This window comes from Passer montanus, unplaced genomic scaffold (genome assembly GCF_014805655.1).
Source record: "Passer montanus isolate IOZ18808 unplaced genomic scaffold, ASM1480565v1 scaffold3, whole genome shotgun sequence".
Taxonomy (NCBI): domain Eukaryota; kingdom Metazoa; phylum Chordata; class Aves; order Passeriformes; family Passeridae; genus Passer; species Passer montanus.
The window spans coordinates 3,970,647-3,995,656 of NW_024367707.1; the positions used below are offsets into that span (position 1 = coordinate 3,970,647).

Sequence of the window (25,010 nt, forward strand, 5' to 3'; positions counted from 1 at the left end):
GTTGGACAAAAATCAACTTTTGTGGGGCCTGAATGTGTTGAACTGGAGGTGTGTACTTGGCTGTGTAGAAATTAGAAGTGCACCTCAAAATATTTAATTTTCCAGTGATGCTGGTGAAAGCAGTACTTCACTTTTTTTGCTGGTCTATTTTTTTCTATTGAAATCAAAGTAATTTTCTTGTTTGAAGTTCTTTTTCTTCATATTCCTGCTTCTCAAGTAGTGTGATCTTGAATGAGATCAGCTTCCATCATTTATGAGGGGAGAGGAGGGACTGCAATCTTGGGACTGGAATTGAAAGATTAGAGGATCCTAAGTTTAATGAAAATTAAAATACCTCATACTAAAAATGTTAAATTTGTGAATCTTTTAGGATGAGAGACATAATTTTAAAACATTTTTTTTTTCTGGTAGTAGTTTAAAATATGACTGTTATTTCCAGAAAGTATTCAAACCATAGAAGGAAGTGCCCCTTTATTTTGATGCTACCACAAGTCCTCTTTATTTTATTCTTCCCTCCCTTGGTCTTTGTGGAGAAATTGCCCTCTTGGAAGGTACAGATAAAATCCTCAAGGTCTGATCATGACACTTGAATATGCACAGCTGTTCACCAAGTAGAGAATATGGTATTCAAAGTTTAATCATGTGAATATTGTGTAGTCATCCAGCTTGGTTTAAAATGCCATTAGAGATAATTAATTTTAACTCGTGTTGCAGATGGAGTGATGCAGTTCACTTGTAAGGGAGAAGCAGTAATGTGTTTATTGCTATAAAGCAATGGTTTGAAAGGATTTGATGCAAAGCAAGGTACACTTGATCAGTTACTGCATAGAGGACAGGGTCAGACAGACCTGTCTGGGGAGATCCTCCTCTTGAGTCACAGGATTCAGAGACTTTCTTTCTAGATTCCTACTCAGAGAAGCCTAGATGTGTCCAGTCCTAGTCCCAGACTTGGTCAGCAGTTTATGTCCAAAGGATTTTATGTGCACAACCAATCTGAAATATGATCTTGGTGAAGCTTACAAAGTTTAGCAAACTAATAGGGGGGCCCCTACTGATCAGAGTGATTTTGTTTCGTAAGGAACTGGTAGGATGGAAGAGAAAATACACTAAAATGTATTTAAGAAAAATGTTTATAAATAAAATATTAGGGCCATTCAGCTGATTTGGCTAACATATACTCTAACAATGGTTTGTGGTTTTTGATTTTTTGTTACAAAACAGGCTCAAAAATAAAGAAGCTGGTGTATCCTGCAGCTCTCATGGGTATCGGTACCTCCATGTATTACCCTCAGCAGGCGGTTGCTATTGCAAAGGTCAGTGGTGATACTTTTCTTTGCAGAAGTCTCTTACTTTGATTGTTGCCGCCTAGCTTCAGATTTACTGGTCATCCATGTTTAAAAGCCATGTCAGTGGCAATTAACAAAATTACAGTTATTTTGTCAAAGCAGATGCAGTCTGTGCTGAAAGATCATCTGACATGTTCCTTTTAGTGATATTTTTTTTCTAACATCTGCAGTAGTGTCTTCAGTTACAGAAATGTTATTTTCTTTTAAAATCTCTAACCTCATGTAACACTAAATTAACATAAATATGCTAGGTGAGTACAGTTTTTGTGTTTACTTAAAATACTAAGGAAATATGAAATATCTTGTGAGCAAATGAAAACAGTGTTTGAAAGGAAAAAGAGGGGTTTCTATAGACAAGTCACCATAACATTTTGAGATAAATGTTATTGACATTTTCTGGGGTTTTTTTGTTGGGGCTTTAAGAAAGAGAGCATGCACATTCTGGAACAGGGTAAGGATTCTGCTGCAAACTTACCGGATGCCTTCCCTATTTATGGATTTGTTGTTTCAGGCACTCAAGAAACATGTTAACTTGCAGTTGCTTAAATTATTTTCCTGTGAGAGGAAGAACTGAAGAGACCACAGAATTGCTTACAGCCCTTCCCCATGTTAGACCATGTGCCTTGCTGTCCACTCTTAGTACTGGCAGATTCCTTAGTTCTCCACCACATCGTGTTTCATATCCAGCTTTTAACCACTCACAGTGCACATACTTGCATCTTTCAGAAATTCTTTATATTTCAGCCTTTGGTAAATTTGCTGTCTAGTTACTGGCCAGTTGTGAATAACCCTGAGATGTCAGAATGGTAATATGATATTCTCAAGAACATACAATATTCTTTAAAAACTGAAAGGTCATTGACTTAGGGAGAGTCAAACTGCTGAGTTTGAACTCTGCCAGCATGGTGGTACTCTGATCTTTGATGGAATCTTTTTTTACTGCTTCCAGGCTTCAGATGCTCTAAATACAGATAATTCTCTTGGCTTATTCTCAGAGAGTGAAAATTATGCAAGTGGCAGGAAAAAGACCCATCAAAATTTAAGAAGCTTAGACATTTCTGTTGGAAACTGTGTATTAAAATTCTGCTTGCCTTCTGAACAGTGAAGTGGGAAGCGATTGAACGCTGTTCAAACTGATGTTACTGTTTTTAAAGAAGCTCAGTTCAGGCTTAACTATGGATTTGGTGCTAACAGCTTCACAATACTTAGTTTATTTTATGAGAACTTTGAAGTGCATGGTTGCTCTTTGATTAATTCACAGTTCTTAGTTTGACTGTAATGAAAAATCTGATAGGAGATTGGAATAGGTTTAGCTTTGTTGACTTGGTCAGGACAGTAGACATATGAATTTAGAAACTTCTGTGGGGAGAGTAATATCCTAGATACTGTTTTGGTTCCTCTAATCTGTCTTGTGCTTTCTGTTCTTAAAAAAGCAAAGTTTTAAGCATATTGTATCTTACCATCCGTAATTTTTAGGCTTTAATCTCAAATTGGAAGCACTTTCCTGTCTATTAATTATTTTTAAATGTTTCATAAGCCTTTCAAAATATGTCTGTAAACCTACAAAGGAATGCCTGCAGGACAAAGCTCACTTGCCAAGTTAATGAAACAATATAGAAAATATTCTGTAACATAAATTTAAATTATTTTTTATATTGTGTTTTTTTTTAATTTTTCTTCCACACTTAAGTACTTCATCACTGCTTTTTCTTTTACAGTTGTATAATTCCCTTCACTGGGTTTTGTGTTGTTTTTATTTTTTTAATTTGTGGGGGTTTGTTTCTGTCCCACTTTTATTTAAGACTTTCCAATGGAGAGTTGGAAATAAACACAGCAAAATGTATTTGTAATTGAGGCCCAACCCTTAATTCATCTTAAGTAAAAATTTTTCTTTGCTTAGGAATTCATACATCTTAATTAAAGTTGTAGCAACAGAGTTCATCATTGGTAACAGGTAGTTTTCAGACACTAATCATCTAACTGAAGATGGAAGAAATTCATAGACTATTATTTTCCCCCTGCTTTAGGAAATAATCTAATAGATAATAGATCATAAATTCTAACAAATCACAAATTTGTAAAGGATTTATTTCCTCACTGCCAGTATTACTATACTTTTAATAACTTTGAACAAAAGGTCAGACTGTGTATGTGGTAGGGGAACTGGATTTAATACTAAAGCTTATTTTATTCTGGTGGAACTCTACTTAGTGTTTTGCAGTGGTATTGCTTTCCAGCTAATCATAATATACTCAAAATACTTTGTATTTACTATGGCTTATATTCCAGCTGGAAAGAACTTTCCATTATGCAGTTATTTAAATAACTCTGTCACTGGAATTAAATTTTGTCCTTTGTTATTAGAACCTTTCAAATTTACTAAAGTGCTCTGTGTTATGCTTTCATTCTTCTTGAAAGAAAGAAAAGCTTCCCAATAGAGTTTTGTTTCTTTGACAGCAAACCACATTATTTCTGTGTCTTTTGAACCTGTACCTTGTCCCTTGCTGGGTTCAGTCTATGAGGCATAAACAGCTGTGCTGGGACAGCTGAGAGCAGGACATGAGTGCAGAACTGTGAGCTGGAAAGCAGGACCTGGGCTCACCTCATCCCTGTTTGCTGCTGAATGCTCTGAAATGGCACTTTGGAAATGTAGGAACACCAGTGGATTCTCAGTTTATAGTTTCAGTATGTGGATAAAGAACTGCTAATCAGTATTCTGTATGTGTGTGATTCAGTGTAACATCCAGGGTAGTCAGTGGTGCATGCTCGTGGTGCTGTGTGGCACATTGGACCTTGGAGACCACTGGTGCCACCCCAGTAGTGCCCAGTGTGGGCACCTCAAACTTTCAGAATCCCTGTTGAGAACCATTTAATCTAACTTTTGAATTTGTGTGTTTAAACTTTAGCATACAAACCCACTTACAGTGCTGCATTCAACAGCAATGGTATTTTAGCATGTTGACCTTGTAGCTTGTCCTTCCAGTCTGCCTAGAACTGTATTTTTCAGCTGTGGAAGTGTCTGTGAGTCCTGGCTCTTGGGAGGTTTGTGCACTGGTGAAACATTGCTTGGTTTTGGCACACTAAACTGTCTGGGTTGCTGTACCTTGTGATGCAGCTACTTAATCCAGCAACGTGAATGACCAGTTTCTCATCTAATGCAATTCATAAAGCACTTGGTCATATGACCTTATATGACTATAGGAATATTTTTAAGTTTGTACTGTTAGGCATTTAGTGGTTTTAAATATTTTAATGGAGTATTTTTAAGCAGAAACAAAAATATAGCTTCAGGACAGTTGTATTTTCTCATTTTATGTTGGTAGCTGTGTCTTCAGTGATATTGCAGACAAGACCAGCACTTTGTTTGTTGTGATTATTTTTCAGTCCTGGTAGGTTTGTGCTGTTTGCACAAGGGACCACCATCTTTTTAGATGATCCAGCTAGTCTGTTGAAGTGCTGGATGCTAGAGAATGAACACTTAAAATGCTAAAAAACAAAATAACTGTCTATACCTGTAATATTTAAATTGGGCAGTTTTTGAGATTTAACTTGTTCTCTTGATGTGCTTTTTTCTGGTGATACTTATCACTTTCAGAGATAAGTATCTACTATCTACTTTCCTGTAGAGAAAACGGAGTGCATCCAATGGACTTGTTTAGACCAAAATAATTGCTCAGATATGGTGACAAAAAGGATACTTTGTATTTAAGACAGCCTACATTTTGGATTTAGTTGTGACTTGAAAGTGTGATGGCTGATTAGGGTTTGTTTTCCTTTAATTCTAGTTATTCAATAGCCTCCTTTGTAAGGTAGCAAGCACGTGGTGTCTGCCCAGAAGCACATCCTGGTACCATTGTGCAGTAAGTGCTGTAATCAGTCTTGCTGATTGCAGATCACACAAACAAGGGGAAGTGGCTCTTCACACCACGTGTACCCAGCAGAACCACTTGGCACAGGGATACTAAAAATTTGCACTTCCCCTTGAACTCCATGCAAAAAGTTCATAGAAGGGAAATTCCTTGGGCCTCTTTACACACATAAAAATCACCTCTGGCTCAGGAAATCTCTGAACAGTGAATTGATGGAGATGGGAAGAAACTTGAAAAATGTAGTTCAGAAGCTTTTTCAGAATCATCAGAAAATTGTTTCAGAAGCATTGACACTTGCCCTGTTCTCAGAGTTTGCCTTTTGTGGCTTTGCCTGCTGTAGAAGATAGGGAAATACCTTCTTAGTTCTTGATTTCATAAGCTTTTTTAGTTTAATAGCTGTTTAGTTGGACAAGTTGTCCTTTTTGCTGTTCTTCTTACAGAAACAGACAGTGATATGAAAGTCCTGAGCCTGGCAATAAAAAACCTAACACTCTTTAGTTTTAAAGGGTGCTATAAATACTAACAGACAGTGATATGAAACTCCTGAGCCTGGCAATAAAAACCTAACACTCTTTAGTTTTAAAGGGTGCTATAAATACTACAATTCCATGTCACATAAGAGGCAAGGGGTACTGTTTTATTAGACTTAGGGCCTTTCCCTTAAAATACTTGTTGGTGTAATATAGCAAACAGTCTTTCCTAGCTATGTACTGTTTTGGGAGTTGACAGCTGGCTATTCATAACATTTATCTATCAGTAAGTTCTAAAAAACAAGTAAGAAGACAATCTAAAATTGCAAAAGAGTGACAACCCTTAGTAGGGTCTTTGAAATGGGTATGGTCAAATTAAGAAATACTTCGCATATGTTAATTATGTTGAATGTCAAATACTAAAAAACAGGAATTGTTTCCACACAGAACCATTCCACTCCTCTTTGTACAAATATATATTCAGGTAGTCTTCAGACAGGTTTTTAGCACATTATTTCGTCTTATTCCTCATGAGAAATTAAGAAATACTTCGCATATATTAATTATGTTGAATGTCAAATACTAAACAACAGGAATTGTTTCCACACAGAACCATTCCACTCCTCTTTGTACAAATATATATTCAGGTAGTCTTCAGACAGGTTTTTAGCACATTATTTCGTCTTATTCCTCATGGGACATTGTTTTCCAGGATGTTTATTAATTCTGTACATTGTAAGCTTGAGCAGGAAGAATTAAACATCTTGTGTTATGAGACTTTTTCCATTTAAATTAGAAGCAAGGCTATATTCCCCAGATTATTAAGTTTATGCTTTCAAAAAATTTTTGTTTCAAAGGTTGCTGGCACACAGCTGTATGACTGGAGTCTTCAAGGATATATTGCTGTAGAAGCTCTTTGGAAGGATAATCCTAAGAAGAAGAAATCAGGGGAAAAAGGTGATAAGGTAAGAAGTCTGAGTAACTTGATTTCTGAATTTACCACTGCCTTTTCAGAAAAAAAATAAAAAATGAGCAACAGTGTTCCACTGTGACTTGGCCTTCATTTCTGAAGATAATTTTTTCATTCTCTCTTTCTAAGCTGTGGAAAAACATTAGGCTTACTTCAAGCTAAACTTTCAGAAATCCTGTTTGGAAGCTTCCTTTAGTATAATCTGATACAGATAAGCAAACAGAATTCTAGGAAATATGTGTACATGGCTTAGTGAAGCATAGTATGAGAGACTGGAGAACTGAGCAAGTTTATTAAATGTGTGCCAGAGAAACCCTGTAAGGTTTTTAGGTGATTTTTTTAGCTGCTGCTTAAAGAAAGAAAAGTTCAAGTGTGTAATGTAAATCTCCTGTTGTTTTAAATTCACTTTTAAACTCACTGTAACTGGGAGAGAGGTGTTTTGGAGACAAAATTGCACTCGGATAGACCTCGGGGATGGGACCAAGTTCCCTTGGTGAGGCTGGGTGTTGGAGTAGTTCCCAACAAGCTGGGCTGGGGAAGTGTTCACATGTCCTGGCAGTTGCTGAGTCTTCTGAGAGTGAAGACTTTCATCAGTGGATACTCATCCTGTGTTGGCCCAAGGCATTTGAGTAAAGGAACCTGAATAAACAAAGGTTGGTTAATTGTTCTGTACCTTTCCTAAAACCTAGGCTGTCAAAAAGAAACTCAGAAAAAGAGGCAATGTTAAAATATTTCAGAAAGGCAAACTGGGAGCATTAGTTAAAAATAGCTGAAGTTTTTCTTTTCTTTTGTCCCAGGCTTTCAAAAGGGAACACGTGGTTGTTATTGGAAGGCAAAAACTTTTGACACTTTCATTTTGCTATAAGGCCTATTCAAGCACTTGCTACCTCAGCAGAAAAACAAACAGCCTGCAGAATTGCAGAGACCACTAAGTAAACACACTTCCTTCTCTTCCTCCTTGCAGAATTTTTAAATCACACCCCTTAGTTGCCAAAACATGTTACTTGCACAGAGGAGCAAAATGCTCATTGACAAGTGTTCTCCAAAAGTTCATCTTATTGTTCAGATGCTGTCAGTGTGAATGCTGCTGTGTAACTTCATGGATTAGACAAGGTACAAAAACCCTGTGACTCAAATGTGGAAACAGTACCTGGTCACTTGATGAAGCTGCTGGCATTTCCCAGGTTCTCAGATCTCTTACCACTGAGGCACAGCCTGACTGGCGCTTTGTCCTTGAGGTTCCTCAAGAGAGGTCCTGTCTCCCTGCTGTGCAGAGGAGCTGAGCAGCAGCTGTAAGGAGTCACCTGCTTCTGTCTAGAATGGGGACTGAGAAGTGATTCTAATGGAAGAATTTTGCCCTGAAGCTTCCTTTGGCCTGGGTTGGTGAAACCTTACAAAATAGATAGTTGAGAATCTGGGTGGGTAGGGATGGGTTTGTTTTAGGTTTGTTCCAGATGGAAATAATAATTTGGATTATTAGCACCACCCAATGAGTATCAGTTTTTCAAGCAGAAGAATTTCTGTTTAAGTTCCATTTTTTTGGAGGCTTTTAGTCATACAGAAGTGTCATGGAAGAAAATGCTTTTAACTATCATATACTAAAATGGGCAAAGCATTGTAGGATAGATTCTGTGATTTCTGTCTTAATTTGACAACCTTGTGGAAGAATTTGTTGCTTTTGTATATGTATTTCTTGTTGTCGTTCTAGGCAGCTAGATTCCTGAACTAGTGAAGACAGGTCTAAATGTTACTCTTGAGTTGTTGTTGCAGCAGATGTAACCCATTTCATGAAACTATGCCAGAGCAAAAGACGTTATTTTTGTTTTTGTGACATTTACTCCAGCGTTTTCCTGTTGCTACACAAAGGATTCTTGCAAATAGTCAAGCAATATATGGGTGGCTCTTCTTGGCTTCTGTTAATTTGTTACGTTGCTCATAATTTGTTTGATAGTCATAGGTACCACAGCTGTGCACAACTTCATGTTTGTGCAGCATATGTCATTAAAATAAATGTGGTATGTTAATTTTCTGAAGGTTTTATGAAACAAAATCCTGTGCCAAATTGAGGTCATATCAACTGAATTCTGAGTTCTGCCAAGAAAGATGAATTCTGGGACCTTCTGTGCCTACATTTCAAAACACTGTGGCTGCAGCCCCTCCACAGAGCAAGTCAGTCAGATAAATGTTTTTAATATGCTGTTGAGGGTTGGAGCTCTTCAGGATATCAGGATAAAATCTCTGCCAAAACTGAAGCACATAGAAAAATAATTTTCTTCTCTTAGTTCCACTTTGTCTTGTCTCTATACCATTCAAAGACTTTTGCTGTATTTTGTAACAATTTTGGATTCTCTCTCTTCCAGCAGCACTGAATTGGGCACCCCCTGTTTTTAGTGAAGTGGCCAAATTGTGTAAAAGCAGAACAGCACTACAGCTCTGAGTGCACCCTTCTTTCAGCCCTTGTTCCTTTCTTCTTGTGTTTGCTCTTTCCCACTTTGACCCAACTAGTAATGTAATCTCACAGAAAACTAATTTCCCTCTCAGCTTCAGAGACTAAGAGAAACTTCTATGGCATATTATTTGGTTTTAATTTCTGTCTGGTGTGCTGATGAACACCACCAGTGACTTAGCAATACTAATATACAATACATACAATTTTAAAACCCATATGTTTTTATTACACATGTAAAAAATTAGATTTATATTTAAATATTTATTTATATTTTATATATTATGCTTTATACATTTAAATATATATATAAAATATATAAAATATATATATTTATATAAAAATATATTTAAAATCTATCTCTATGGCAGTCTCTGGGTATTTTTCTCTGGGTATAAGTGCTAGATGGTTACAAAATGTCTCCAGGTACAAAGCAGGCTCTGCTTTGGCTGATTTCCTGTACTTGCTTAGAGCAAGTGTCAAGGAAATTGTGGACCAGAACCTTCCTCACCTGAAAGCTCTGTTGAAAATTGTGGTGCCAGTGTTTTGATTGGGGAGACTCACAGTCAGTGACACAGATTGAGACCATAGCAAACCTTGAATTGTGTTTTAAGAGAGTTTTGAAGTCACATGTATTTTGGTCATCTTTTAAAACACAACATAAGCAGCTGAGAGAGCTTCTTTCTTCAGAAAATGCTTGTTAGGCTTGGCTTTGGTAGGTTCTGAACAGGCAGGCAAAAGTTTGGTCATCTCAACTAAAAGATAAACATCTACTTCTGGCAGAAAATGCTGTTTCCTGTCACATGTCCTCCTTTTATTGTTGGTAGTAAGAATAAAAACAGTCTGAAACTTGTAAGAAACATTACTTCTTTTGGAGTGGATCCTTAGTATGGGCAGTGGGGAATTTAGGTGTGCTGGAAGTGGGATGGACAGAAAGAATGGACTCTGATCTCTCTAAGGGCAGCTTAGAGCAACATTTTTGAAAGTACTTCATACTTCTGTGAGAATTAAGTTCAAGGTCAACTTAAGTAAAAGAAGAAGGAGTTACTGATTGACTGAGGGAGGATCAATAAGTTAAGACAGTGATGTTCTCTTAATTCCAAGCAATACATTGCAAGCAGAAGAGGACAGAAGGTAAATTATTTCTGAGCCCAGGTGAGCCTTTATTTTTCTTTTGCAGCTGTGTTTTCTTTTTTTTTTTTTCCTGGTGGCCAGACTTTCCCTTTCAAGAGTTTCCATAAGCATAAAAGATACACACCTATCTTACATACTTTTGAAGTTATAGTTGCTAAGATTAGTGTAAAAGGGTCTGGCCATCTGCAAGACTTCTGAGGTAGCAACAGAAACTTCTGCACCTGGCTCAGCTGTAACGTAAGGGAAAGGCACCTCATGTTTGGGGGTTTGACATTTAGCTGGTTTGCTTTGGGGGGTTTTGTTTGTATGGAAGGAAAATTTTCAGAAAATTTTTCACCCTATGGTGGGGTTTTTGCAAAGTTTGTATCTCTCTTAGATACTGTGTGAACTAAGTTGGGGGGGTTTTGAATCACTCATGTAGTGAAACTGTACAGTCCTCTTAGTTCCAGTGTTATTTTTAGTTTCAAATAATTTCTTTTTTTTTTTTCATCCCAGGGAATCAAATTTTTCACCCTATGGTGGGGTTTTTGCAAAGTTTGTATCTCTCTTAGATACTGTGTGAACTAAGTTGGGGTGGTTTTGAATCACTCATGTAGTGAAACTGTACAGTCCTCTTTGTTTCAGTCTTATTTTTAGTTTCAAATTTTTTTTTCATCCCAAGGAATCCCTATGTATTGAACATTTGATAATGAATGTATTATGGAGATTTCTTATCAGTCACCTCTCCCTTGAAACTGTCAGAAACCCAAGAATGCAAAATATTTCCTCTTCTGCTGTGGAATAGAGCTCTGATGTGTGAACTTTTCTGGCCACCCAGATTTGTTATGGAGTGGTTGTGTTGAGCCAGAAAGCAGAAGGATTGTCTTGAATATGTGCCTGCTTCTGATTAGGAGAGGGCACCCTGGCACAGAGGAAGTCTGTCTTTGAGTCATTGATCTAAACACATTTTTTGCTTCTGACCTGGTTTTGAGTGTGCTAGAGGACTTTGGCACTTTTAGAAAAAAGTGATGTGCCTGTGCCACAGGAAGTCCTTTTCTGGCTAGCTCACATTACTGCTTGAGCTGTCTCACTTAGGCTCACTATTTACACTGTGGGCATATACAGTGGATGGAGTTAAAAACTTCTTAATTACTAATCCAGCAAATGACTTTGTGTGAGGAGTGATAGTCCAGCAGTGGATTGGCTTGAATTAAATAACTCAGACTTAATAGTTATACTGAAGGCAAGCCCTGTGATGAGATCTCCTGAGCTCATAGAAACAAAGGAATTTAGCAAGGCAATTCTCTTGTACATGTGTGTGTTGCTCTAGATTGTTTTCCTCTTTCAGGATATTAAAAAAAAAAGCTTACCTAGACAGTAATTATAGACAATAATTACTTTGTACAAGTTAAAACAAGAAACTGGAAAAATACAGGATTCTCTGTGAGGAGCTTATTTTTAGTTCATTTGTTCAGGATTGAGTAAACTCTGAGATGAGGCGTCGTTAGTCAGATTATTCATTGTAAATTTTAGTAAAATGTCATAATTTAAAAGTTCCTGCACAGGCAAATTACAGAGTAGATTATTATTCTGAAATGGGTGTGGTTTGTGGATGTGATTTCCTCTACTATGAAATATCCAGTGTAGCAATCAAAACAAAATGGATTTTTGAAAGAAAGAATTACCTTTTAAAGGTCTTGCTAGGCATTTTTTGAATAAAACATTTAAGAAATATCTTCATAATTGAATCCTGATATACTGAGTCCATATCTCCAGCACAGCATATGCAGGATTGCACAGACTTGGTGCCTTGTCATGTTTAACTGGTAATATATAAATTTGACCCATCCTTTGAAACATTTTCCAGTTTCTTCTAGCTTCTTTTGTTACATTTTCCATCACATTTAGTATTATAGAATCACAGAATGATTTGGGGTGGAAGGGATCTTAAAGATAATCTAGTTCCAACCCCCTGCAGGAGCAGCTTCCACTAGATCAGGTTGCTCAGAGCCCCATCCATCCTGGCCTTGAACACTTCCAGGGATGGGGCATCAGCAGCTTCTCTGGACAACCTGTTCCAGTGCCTCACCACGCTCACAGCAAAGAATTTCCTCCTGATATCTAATCTAAACCTGCCCTCTTCCAGTTTGAAGCCATTCCCCCGTGTCCTGTCACTGCAGGCCCTTCTGAAAAGTCCCTCTCCAGCTCTTGTGTAGCCTCCTTTAGGCACTGGAAGGCTGCAAGAAGTTTTCCCAAAGCCTGCTGTTTTCCAGGCTGAACAATCCCAACTTTCTCAGCCTTTGTAGAAGAGGTGCTCCAGCCCTCTGGTGATCCCCTGGCCTCCAGTGGACTTGCTCCAACAAGTCCACATCCCTCTGATGTCACAGGCCCCAGAGGTGGACACAGCACTCCTGGGTTGCTTCCAGGAGCAAAGCAGACCTGCCCACACTGTTGGAGCAGCCCAGGACATGCTTGGTTTCTGGGCTGCAAGGGCACATTGCTGGGTCATGCTGAGCTTTTCATCTGGGTTGCTTCCAGGAGCAAGGCAGACCTGCTGCCCACACTGTTGGAGCAACCCAGGACATGGTTGGTTTCTGGGCTGCAAGGGCACGTTGCTGGGTCATGCTGAGCTTTTCATCAACCAACAACCCCAAGTCCTTCTCCCCAAGGCTGTTCTCGAGCCATTCTCTGCCCATCCTGTGTTTGTGCTTGGGATTGTCCTGACCCAGGTGCAGGATCTTGCACTTGCCCTTGGTGAAATTCATGAGGTTCACGTGGGCCCTCCTCTCAAGCCTGCCATGGTCCCTCTGGATGGCATCCCTTCCCCACAGCATCTTGACCACTACACAACTTGGGGTGGTTGGCACCTCTGATTATTTCACCCAAACCCCTGTTCAAAGCAGAGACAATTTCAAAATTAGATTTGGTGGTTCAGGCCTTATGTAGTTATGTGCTGAATATTTCCAGGGGTGGAATTTTAGAAAGTAGTCAGGAAAACCTGCTCCAATGATCAGTGGTGTGATACATTTATAATTTTTTGCCCTTTGATCTAAGAGAAATCTGCCATGCTCCTCTGACCTTTTCTCCCTGTCCTTTAGATGTGAACCTCTGAGAAGGACATGGCTCTTCCAAATATGTAAATACCCATTAAGAAATTGTGGCTAGGAATTAAGTTCCCCCTTTGTCTGGTCCTCACTAGTCTGAACAGATCCTCATTTCAGCTCATCCTTCTATGTGCTTCAGTCCCCAAGCCATGTGTGTGGCCCTTTAAGTATTTTTAAATGGATATCTATTTAAAGCTGTAATCAAATGCGTGTTTGTTATAGCATCTTGGCAAATAGATAGACCAGACCCTGTAACAAGCTTCTCTTCATTCTCTGGTTTCTGTCATTAATGTTGGGGAAAGTGTGAGAACAGCTTCTAAAAGGAAATGTGCTAAAAGAGATCTATTGTATAAATCCATACAGAATTCAGAGAATGCAAAATAACAACTACTCCATGGGTATTCATCCTCTGTTATTAATACAGGCAAAATGATTCAATTAAAGCACTTCTGTTGAAAATACTTGTTCTTTCAAATCCTTTAATTGCTTGGCTAGCTACAGGAAGACTAAAATCTAGAAAGTGTTTGGTAGAAGGTCATATTTTAGTGTATTATACTGAATTAGTCCCATGAAGCACTTGATTTTGTGAGATATTTTTGTTTCAGCTTTTGAAGAGGGTCTCTGTTCTGGTAAAAACATAATCATGGATTGCCTCAGTTGAAACGTTGTGCACATTTTTTTCTTCCTCAAGGGTGATGCAGTGGGTGACAAGCCCCTGGAAGTCCATGCTGCTTCAAATAAAGAGCAAAGCCAGAAGTAGAATGCTACATCACCTGGCATCAAACAGGTAAAGGATAAAGGCTGGTAATAGTTTGTGGCTAAGCAGCAGAGTAATTGGGAAAAGCTGAACATTTTCAAGTTTAACTTGTAGTTTTCTTCATAATGATTAGGAGAGTGCAGACAGATAATTTTATTTGTCCTAAAATTTGTCAAGAATATATGCACTCCCTAACACTATTCAAGTTAAGAAATCTTAGTTCTTCATCTTTAGAGCAAGTAAATACATGTCTGTCTGAAGGGTTCTGAATTAATTGAGGAAAGCCTTGTGATTGTGGTCTGCATTGGTTTTGCCTTTTATTTTCTTTTTCCTATTCCCATTTCTGCTTTCCATACCAAAACCTCTTTGCCTTTTTTGTCATGCTTGTGCAAGTATTAGGGTGGGGAAAGAAACCTCTTCCCTGCTGATAAGTTTTCTCTAAAGATTTGTGAGTGCCAGGGTACAGCACTGCCTTACAGCCTGTAAAAGCCCATGATGTGCCTGACCTTTCATGTTAATGCCAAATGAGTCCTGTTGGGAACAAAAGATGGAGGAAATGAAGGCAGCATTTCCCAGGATCTCCAAGGCAGAAACTCTCTCAAGGCTGTTGAGATACCAGCTCTGACTTGGCCTCAGGGCTGTGTTCTAAACTCAAGCAAGTCCTATGGTTACAGTTTCTAGAAAAGCAAAACAGATACATCCTCATCACTTTCTTTTATGGTGGTTTGGTTTCATAGGATAACAATTGCTCTGTATTTGAGTCTTATTACAAATAATTATAACATAATTGGACATAATTTAGCACAAAATGTCAGATGTCTGCCTGTCTCTTCTGAACATGTTTTCTACTTGCTTCTCTTTGCCCTGTATTATTTTTGCATCATGTTAAAAACTTACTTTTCATCAGAAAGTGATCCTGGCATTATAGAGACTCCTCATCATTTTTGTATGCAGTATTGTATTTACCAGAATTTTTTTTTTTTCCTTGCTGCAAACTTGTGTATATCAGTTGATAAAGAATGCCTCTTCTGAACATGTTTTCTACTTCCTTCTCTTTGCCCTGTATTATTTTTGCATTGTGTTAAAAACTTACTTTTCATCAGAAAGTGATGCTGGCATTATAGAGACTCCTCATCATTTTTGTATGCAGTATTGTATTTACCAGAATTTTTTTTTCCTTGCTGCAAACTTGTGTAAATAGAGTCCAGTTCTGACAAACTGCATCTTTTTTTTTTTCCATGCAGCAGCATCAGTCACATATGTTTGCAGATGTGGTGGAATCAGCCATCTGCTGAGCAGCAGGTTCCACTGCTGCATGGGCAGCTTTAAAAGCAAGCCTAGTCTTTAATGTTGGCTCCCTTCAAGTGTTTTTAATTGCTATTGCTAATTCTCACAACAGCAATGTGAGCTTGTTGACTGGCTGATGTATTGAGTACTTCAGCTTTCCCTTTAGAGCTATGAATATGAAATCTTTAAGAATACATGTTTTCCAAGTAGTTTGTAAGATAGTCATTTAAAATAAAAACTAAAAAAATAATAGGAGGATTTTTGAATAATTTTTGTGTAAAGAATCCCAAGAGAATTGAGAGGAAGAAAAGCCCCTCTAAAATTCACTGAAATATTGTGCTTCTTGTCAACTAGGACAGAGCTACTAGATGATAAAAACCCAAGAAAAAGGAACTTTTGTTTGTGACACTGGACAAATATCAAGGTTCAAACAGAAATCCATAAATAGGTTTTATTTTCTTTTAGAATTTCTTGCTATGAAAATAATTTCTCGTAGGCCTTTATTCACTTTTGGAAATGTCAACCTTTTGCTTCAGGCACATTTTCTTTGTTTGGGGAGGGTTTTAAAAGAGTGAAGATAAATTGCCTAGGAGCTTGAAGTACCTGAGTGCTGCTGGTTTTGAAACCTACATACTTCACCTCATGTTGTTTCTGGAGGAGGCACATGAGGGGAACTGCTGGATTTTTGACCTAGGGCAACCAGATGGTGAAAGTTCAATTCAGTATCAAGTTCAGCTGCTCTGCGGGGGTGGCAGTTTGTTACTTGTGCTTGAAATCAAATCCTGTCATTTAACTCCATACCCAAGTCCAGATGTTTTGTTGGATTTGGGTGATCCCAGAGGTTGGAGAACATTGCTGTGATCTTTGAAAAGACACATTTTTTTATTCTGGATGAGATCAGTCCCAAAAGCCTCACTGCATTTTCAACTGTTGGTAATATTCCTAGTTGAATGTGGTTACTAAAGTAAAGAGAATCTCATTTCCTCAATGATTTGCCACAGCATGGGTCTCTGAACTGTGAATGGTCAGCCAAGGACAAAATCATACTGGATTGAAGACAACAACATATTTCTCTATTCCAAAAACCAGCAGCATTGCACCTCCTTTATTATAGTTTGTCATCAAAAATGATATGCAAACTTCAGCTCAAACCACATCCCGCCGTGGACGAAAAAAGCTTTCATTTTATCCAGCTGTTGTATTTGGGAGTTGCATGGAAGTGACAGGGTTTTGTGTTTTTTTCATGAGGATGGCCTATCTCATTTTCATTCTGTTCCACATCTATATTTATGTAATTCCAGTTCTTTGAGTTAAATTGCCCTAGTCTTACTCCAGAGTAAGTTTCAGAAAACATGCATTTGATGGGGATTAAAAAGAATTCTTTTTGAGAAATTTGGTTTATTATACAAGATTCCAGTTGGTGTTTGATTTGAAGTGTTGTCTTTTGTCTTTCCATTTAGTTCAACTGTGGGAATCAAGTCCTCTAGAACAAACATGATCATTAGTGCTCTAATGTCATTAATATGAAGAGTTAAATATCTCTACTGCAAGCATATTGGTGTTGAGAATGTTCCTCAAACAGATTTTGATCAACTTGCCACTTCAAAGAAAAAAGTTTTGATTGCACTATGAAAATGAAAAGGCCTGTGATAAATTTAATCCTGCTTTCTCCCTCCTTTCCTCTCCCCTTAACCTCTGTCCCCTTTCTTTGGTTATAGGTGAATAAGAATATAGATATGAGCAACAATTTCCCAAGAAAAAGATGAAAACCATCTGAATCCATTCTGAATGTGACTAATCTGCCTTCTGCCTCAGGACAGTCTGATGATCTGCTGCTCGGGCTTCTGGCGTGGCTCCTGTGAAAGGACAGTACGTGTTTTGGGACAGTCTTGAGACTTCATCCTCTCTTCTGCAGTGGGACTCAAGGCTGCCCATGCTTGTCCCATTGCAGGGTCAACATTGCAAGTAGCAAGTCTCAAAATCCCTCGGTCTCTTTATTATTTATATAAAATAAAATTCCGGTTACAGAAAATGGTCCATTTTTTCCCCTCCTCCTGTCTTCTTTAAACTCACGGATGTGATGTTTGCACAGTCTGAGAGGTTCTGAGGTGGTGTTGACAGTGCCTGTATTTTTTACCAGAGGAAAGCTGAAAGTAGTAGGATGTTTTGGCTAACATGAGCTCACAGAATTGGGAATGGGAACAATTACAATGACTCTTGTGTTTTGTCTGAGTCCCCCCCTCCTTTCTATACGAGCCCTCTGCCTCATCAGTGCCAGCGGGAGGTGTGTAATGAAGCATCTGTGAGTTCCTGTCTGGTGGATGGATGGGAATGGAGCTGTTAATGCTTGTCCTTGTTCCTCTTGAATGCGCAGCACAATGGGAACCAGAACGTTACCCTGGTGGGAACCAGCTATAGAATAACTTGGCTGTTTCCTTATTCCCAGCCAGGGGAGGGGAGGAAAAAGTGATGTAGAGGGAGATACAAAAGGATTTCCAGCATTTTGAAATCTTTGCACAATAAAACCCTTTCATCATTTGTTGTAATTTCCACGAGTCTCTCTTTTGGGGCTTGATACATTACAAGTTACTGTAATCCAAGTAGCTCAGAGCATATAAAGCTGTGTTGGTGAGCTGTAAATGCTCCTTAATTAATCAGTGAATATGAGGAATGGGGGAAGGATAACATGAAATACGTCTTTGTGTGATACGCTAACTTTCTAAAAAGAGCAGGGAAGAAAATGCAAAGTAAACCAGATTCAAAATGCTTGTAAACATCTTTGTTATTCCATGGTTAGGTATTCCTGTTATTGCATGGTCAGGTATTCCAGCTGAGCATGTTCCACAGACTTCTAGAGAAAACAAACAGACCTTGTCAGTGCCAATGCCAGTCTGTGTGGGCACTGTTAAACAGGCCAGCTCTTTTTTGGTACAGGCAATAAGGCATGTGGTTGCCTTAGGCTGAAAAACAACATCTCCCAACATGTTCAGTGCATGTTTTTATGATTGTTTTAGGCTGTAAAGATGTATGTTGATATAGGGAGCAGAGTTCTTGCATAGGGTTTGGGAGGTGTGTGTGTGTGGTTTTGTTTTTACTTTAAACTTGCCAAGATAGTTTAAGCAGGCTTGGGAGGATCAAAGTAGTGTTTTTGTCAGTAGTGGAAAGGAAACTTAGGAAATAGAGCAGTAAATGTTCTGTTACACCACTCCTGTGGTACAAGCATAGATTTGTTTCTGCCCTTAAGATAGTTCTTCACTTATGCATTCTCATATCACATAGAGAATATCTACATATCCTAGCAGAGAATTAGGAATACAGCTTTAGATGCCTGGGTTTTTTTCAGTTTCATATTATTTCAATATTTGGCATATGCCACATTGGCGTTTAAGGACGTGATTACTTGGTAATTCAGTTTTTTGTTTACATATACACATATACATGTTTAATAGCCTGGGTTAAATAAATATCACTTAAATTCACTTGATCAGGTCTTAATTCAGCATATTTACACTGCTTTTTAAAAATGTCCCAAGTGATTGACATCAAACAGGAACGCTTTTATCTAGCAGGAAATGACTGCCTTCAAGCACCTGCATACACACATGACAAGGAGATTGTTCCAAAATGTGAGCAAGACAGCCTTAGCTGGAATCCTTTCCTTATGTCTTCTGGTTTTTATAACTACAGGAAATAAAATAAAAGTGTCATGTGGTAAGAGCCCAAGAGTTTGTAAACATTCAGCTGTATTGGTCCAGACATCCTAATGAGGAACAGGAGAGGAGCTGACCACTGCTGGTCATGCTGGTCACTGCTGATGTCTATACAGATCTATATATGTGTGCACACATGGAACTAAATTGTGCATGTCTGTGTTATCTTCTGCCAGACTTTGCCTGTGGGTATTACAATGCAGGCTGAAAATGGCATATTCCCCACCCAAGTGTGTTTGGTCATCCTTCCCCTTGAAGCTTTTTGGCTTGGTAACTGGACTGTGTGTGGCTGAAAGAGTGTTCTCATCTCAGCATCCCTGGCTGCACTGGCTGCAGCAGAGGTTGGGGCCAGGTTGCAGTGCTCTTTCTTTAAAACACCATCTTTAATCTGCAGCATGTGAAGGTTGTAGAACTGGAGGGCATCAGGATGGCTCTGTGTTGGGATGGGATTCTTGCAGGCAGCATGTCTCAAAAGTGTTAAAAGTGACAGCAAAGCCTCTCTGTTTGCTAGGAGGAACATCACCAGCCTGGAATAATCCAGTTAGCCCAGGTAAATGTGCATAATCTTGCAGCCTTCAATAAACACAGGATTTTGCCACAAGTGTTCATTGCAAAACTCTGGCTTATTTAGACTCAGTCCTCTGCAGGAAACCCCAGAAACAGACTTCACAGCAGTCATAATGAAAGTGTTTTGGAGCATTTGTCATTGCATCTGTCACCTTCAAGGAGAGCAGTTAAAACCAAGATTGATGTGGAGGGAATTGCATTTTACCCCTTGAGGAAACAGTGCCCTGGGAGTTGAAGGCACTTGTTACTGCTGTTTATTGGCAGAAAAACCTCAGGGTGAGCACATTTGCTTCCGGACAAATACAGACTGCTGCATTTGGTTCTTTTTCCCTTCTTTGTTTTGTTTTGTTATTACTATTTCTGTACCTTCCTCTGAATTCTGAGCTACTTCTAAAGCCAGTTTCATCACAACAAACTGCTGTTGACAGAGAGCATTTTGGCTGTTCAGGCATGCTGGGAAGGCCTGCATGGCTTCCCACTGGACCTTCCTGGCTGCAGCCTCTCACAGCACTGTTGGCTGTTGCACCTGGGTGGCCTGGCAGCTGCCTAGGTTAACCCCCCTCCAGAGAGGTTTTAACAGGTACAAAAGCTTCTTGTTTACAAGGAAGACATTTGATAACAATATCTAAACTACAAAGCAGAAGTTGTTTTAGTTGAAAAAAGTATGTTTCTAATTGTGCAACAACCCTCTGTCCTCTTAAGTCTGTACCATTAGCTGATTCTGGTGTTTTTTGACTGGAGATGGTTCTTAAGTTGACTGGAGCTGGCAGCTTTCTTAGGGTCCCTCTCATTGGTGTATCGATGCAGTTGGAGTGTTTTCTCCTATTTCATGACAGTGAAATACATAACTGGCTATCTTTGCTTAAAGGTGAAAGTCTGAGCTGGACTTGAAGTTCATGGATTCCTCCAGTGCTGCTCTCACAGCCACGTTTTGAAGCTGGTGTTCTGGTAGCCATTGCACTGATGCTGAAAGCTGGCAAAATCAAAGGTGGGCTGAGGATGTCTCACAGCTGGTTACAAGTCTGCTCCCTTGAAAGGATTCCGCCCTCCCTCGGCTCCATTGGAAGTGGACCTACAATGCCTGCACTAGGCTGAGCTTCTTGACTCCTCCTTACTCTTTTTCTTTGTGTGTGTGCATTCAAAGGTCTAAAACTACCAACCAACACACAAAGCCAGTCAGTCATGTGCCATGTCCTGCTGTGGCAAGTAAAAATGCAGTGCTCCATCACCAGCCTCAGTTACTGAGGCATGATCCTGTAATGGATAAGCTTTGCTGGATCTTCTGGAGAGAGGAGGATCCCAGCTGACTTGCTTACAGTGTGCCTGGGAGATAGCCACAGCACAGCCTGAGCTGTGCTCGTGATCCCAGAGCCTTTGTGCCCACTGTAGAAGGAGCAGTGGGGACAACTGGACAGCCTGGTCAGGGAACTTTTTGTTTCTATGTGATTATAAACATTCACAAGACTCAAGAATTTGATTGAGACTAAAGCTAAAGGATGCACTTTAGTCTGTGTGTCCAGCTCTTCCTCAGCAAAGCTAACCTGAAGTTGGTAAAATGGCCTATGAAGCAACAGGATGGGTCATTTGCTCCATGCTTTTTGGCTGAGGGGACAGGAAGGCTGTCGGTGCAGTCCTTTACCCACCGGGGCTGGGTAGACAAGTACTGGAGGGCTGTCAGAGAGCACCTCATCTTTTTCCAGGGGCTTGTGCAATGTGCATTTTAAGGGAGTGGTGAGTTCAGCCCCTGCATGCCCAGATTAAAGAATAACCTCGCAAGGAGAGCTTAATTCTCTCTGCTTTGGCCCTTACAGTGTGAAGCCACGGGACCCACCACGTCCCGTACGAAAATCTTCCAAAATCCGCTGTTCTGTGTCCCACTGCATCTGAACCTTCCATGTCTTGATCTGGAGTACCTTCGTTCAGCTGCAGGGCGCAGCACCCGTGCCTTGGGGGAAGTTCAGTGGGTTTCTTTGAACGGAAAGCGAGGCACATGGAGCGCTGGGCTGGGAGCGCGGAGGAGCCCCGGAGGAGCCCCGGAGGAGCCCCAGACGCTGCTGTGCCCCCGCTCCGCGGGCAGAGGAGGGAAGCACGCCCCGAGCGGGGTGCGCCGCGATGCCCCCTCTGCCAGCTCACATCTTCACCGCAGAGATGGAGGAAAGGTCTCGGTGCCCCAGCGAAAGGGGGAGTGCTGAAGCACGAAGCCAGAAATGTCTCCGTGGCTGTAAGCACGTACCAGCTAGCGATCGCAGGCAGCCAGCTGGAGACGGCCCTCACCACCACAGTTTTAGCCCCTTTAATTTATTTTTTGTTGATGTTGTTGTTAAAAACGGTGTACAGAAACACGGGGAGTTTGTATATCAATCCTCAGTGAAAAGAGATTCTTCCCTTCCCCCCACCCCCTGCCCCAGATTAAATTCACCAACCTCCTCTTTGTAAATTTAGCAAGCTTCAGACTCACTTCCTTTTGTCAGGAGACCTGAAAGAGCCATTTCCTGATTCGTACGGGGCTCTTGTATGCGCACACTAAGTGCTCATTCATGCTGTGAATCATAAAGGTAACTTCAGTTCAAAGCACTGCACTGATACTTCGGCGTGGGACCAAAAGAAAAAAAAAAAAAAAAAAAAAGAAAAAAAAAAAGAGTTTTGTAATTCAGCGCAGCGCGCGTTGAAGTAATCTTTGCATTTACTGAGGAGCCGCGCCAGGGGGGTTTTGGTCTTCTGTCTAAAAAGCATCGTTTACAAACTGCCCACACTAAAACGGGCTGGTGAAAGCACCAAAGCCAGCCCAAAGGATTATGTTTACTGTCGTGTGCCAGGCTTGACACATTTTTCATATCCTGCCAGAGACGAGGAATGGCATCAGGAGCTGCCGCTGAGTCAGGCCGGCCCCGGCGGCGCCGCGCGGGCTCGGCACAGCGCCTCTCACCAGCCCGGGGAAGGAGCTGGGGAAAAAGCTCTGCCAGAGAGAAGGACTCGCTCTCCTGCCTGTGGTTCACTGCGAGGTCAGCGAGGCACGGCCTGTTGTGTTTATCTCTCCTGTACTCGCCTCCGGGTTCATCTGACAATGAAAGGGATGAGCTGTTACTGGCTGGAAGAAGAAAGAAATGTGCACCACTCGCCTCTCTCTATCCCTGCCAAGAGGGAGTGCGAGCCAATTCATACATAATATTGGAGTCTCCTGCCATTTAGCAGCTTTTGCACAGCATCCAACTGTACAAGGACACGTCCCTGGGGTCAAACAAACTTTGGCTGTACTTCTGCCTTGATGAAGTAAGATCAGTATGATCTCTCCCTGTTCAAGAGAGCAAAATACACAGATGCTAAAATCAGCAACTGTGTTTTGACCAAGAAGAAAACAGTAAAGGGGAAGGAGGCTTAGCTTGTGGAAAAAAGAGGTAACATAAATGTGAGTGCATCCTCTTTTACTACCACAACCCTTCTTGAAATATTAAAAAGGCCAGATATTCACCAATCGCTTTTTACCGTTATTGCTTTTACAGTATTGTCCTATTTGCAATGAGGTTAGCCTGCTAAGGAGAGTCTCTTGTTTGAGGAATGTTAGAGGAGCAGTGGTATAAAAGCACTCTCTGCCCTGGGCTAGCCAGCCTAGGATGACTCACACCCAAAAGTAACAGAACTATGGGAGCAAAAAACCTAAATTATTCTAGGCTCCCAGTGGGTGAAGTAAAGTGCACCACAGATGTGCAGGTATAACTCTACATACCTCAGGCTACAAGTCTCTGAACTAAGATTGTGATGTGCTGTGATCAAAGCCTGATTTTTGTCCTGGAAGGCTACTACCACGAGTAAACCTATAGCCACCACTTGTAAGTAAACTGCAATAAATAAAATCTCAAGCACAAAGGACGTGTGAGGCAGTAATTTTAATCAGTAGTCCTGTGGGACTTCCTGTATGTTTGTATTTTCCTTATTGAGTGAAATGCACAAAAGGAGCAGTTTTATTTGCACTGGATTCTCCACTCTCTGCCTGTAGCTGAAAGACTGCTCTGCCTGCAGGAAGGCTCAGGAGCATTGTGAGACCCGTCTGATTCACCTGACTGCTCCAGAGGGATGCTCCTGGAGAACAGGAGAGGTCTGCAGCATCCTTCCTGACTGGAAACGTGGGACTCTTTCTAATTCAAGCAGGATCTCAGTGGCAGGGTTCCAAGGCAGAAGATTCTGTAATGTTTTCATACTTGATCGTTGCCTTAATTCTCTGCAACAACTTGTTTTCTCTCAGTTTTTTTGTGTTGCTGTGTTTGTGATTCCTGTCTCCACTAGACTTTCCTGGCTTTGCCCAGAGCACCTCCCTGGCCTGAGGGTCCTACTGAGGTCTTTCTTACATTTCTTCTCTCACCTCAGTAATTTTCCTGAGGAATTCTGGCACCACATCATCCCTGCTTTCAAGGTTTCTCATATACAGATGCCCAAGCTTCTCATATATGACTATCACTAGCAGCTTTTATCACTGTGGAATTTTGGAACAGTGTTTCCTTAAAACCTGGTCAATTAATATTTTGAGAGCTGGAAAACAATAGGCTAGTTCTTTTAAAAAATGTAATTTATTTTAAACATCAAGGTTGTGAGCCAGGTTAATTTTTAGTGATGATGGCCGTGCTGACCCCGTGGCCACATCTGACCCAGTGCAGGGGACCAGAGCTCTGCACCAGCATGTCTGGAGCACTCCTGGTGCTCCTGCAGCCCTTATTCCTACACAGAGGGTGTGTGGGGCCATGGGTGATGTCCCAAATCACCCAGTGCTGGCACAGGGGCCTGCAGGTTGTCTCCCCACTCTGGCACAGCAGCAGCCTCTCCCCACTTCTGGGAGAGGCTGCAGATCCAGATGTCTGTCCCTAAAATCCTGGAAACAGCAGCTTTGCAGCACTTCTGGCACCCTGCACGCTGAAAGGGTGTTGGTGTGCCTTGCATAACAGAGACCCATTCAAGGTTATCAGTGTTTATTTATGAAGAGGTTGGCACCGTGTTTGTTTTTCTAACATTCAGTTTCCTGCTCACGTGAAGGCAGCTGCAGGAGACAGCTGTCCTGACTGGGGAACACTGTGGTACCCTTGGCCAGGTGAGCTCCTCAAACCTGACCTTCCCTCCACAGTGAGTGCGGGATGGGGACAAGAAAAAAAGAAAAGAAACATCAAAACAAGAGTGAGCAAACATATTCACTATGGTTTGAAAAGGGCACAGTGAAAATGTGCAGTGGATTTTTTATGCACCCTCTCCATTGTTGATTTTCTCCCTGTACTGGAAAGGATTGGTTTCTTACCAATCCCTTTCTCCTTTCTCCCCTGTCCTACTCCCAGCTCAGCAGTACAGTTGGAGGGGGCCACTCACTTCTCCCCAGGTTAAAGCTTAAGGG

At 40.5% G+C, this 25,010-nt stretch overlaps 1 protein-coding gene across 1 annotated transcript in view; it reads left to right on the forward strand.

Moving 5' to 3' along the window:
- Nucleotides 1-17,399, forward strand: part of APOO (apolipoprotein O) — a 28,680-nt gene extending 11,281 nt beyond the window's left edge. Inside the window, exons 6-9 of the mRNA XM_039714312.1 lie at nt 1,222-1,313; nt 6,543-6,650; nt 14,010-14,105; nt 17,081-17,399. Coding sequence (XP_039570246.1) covers nt 1,222-1,313; nt 6,543-6,650; nt 14,010-14,078 — 269 coding nt within the window. The 3' untranslated portion in view covers nt 14,079-14,105; nt 17,081-17,399. The remainder of the gene's footprint in view (nt 1-1,221; nt 1,314-6,542; nt 6,651-14,009; nt 14,106-17,080) is intronic.
- The last annotated feature ends 7,611 nt before the right edge of the window (nt 17,400-25,010 follow it).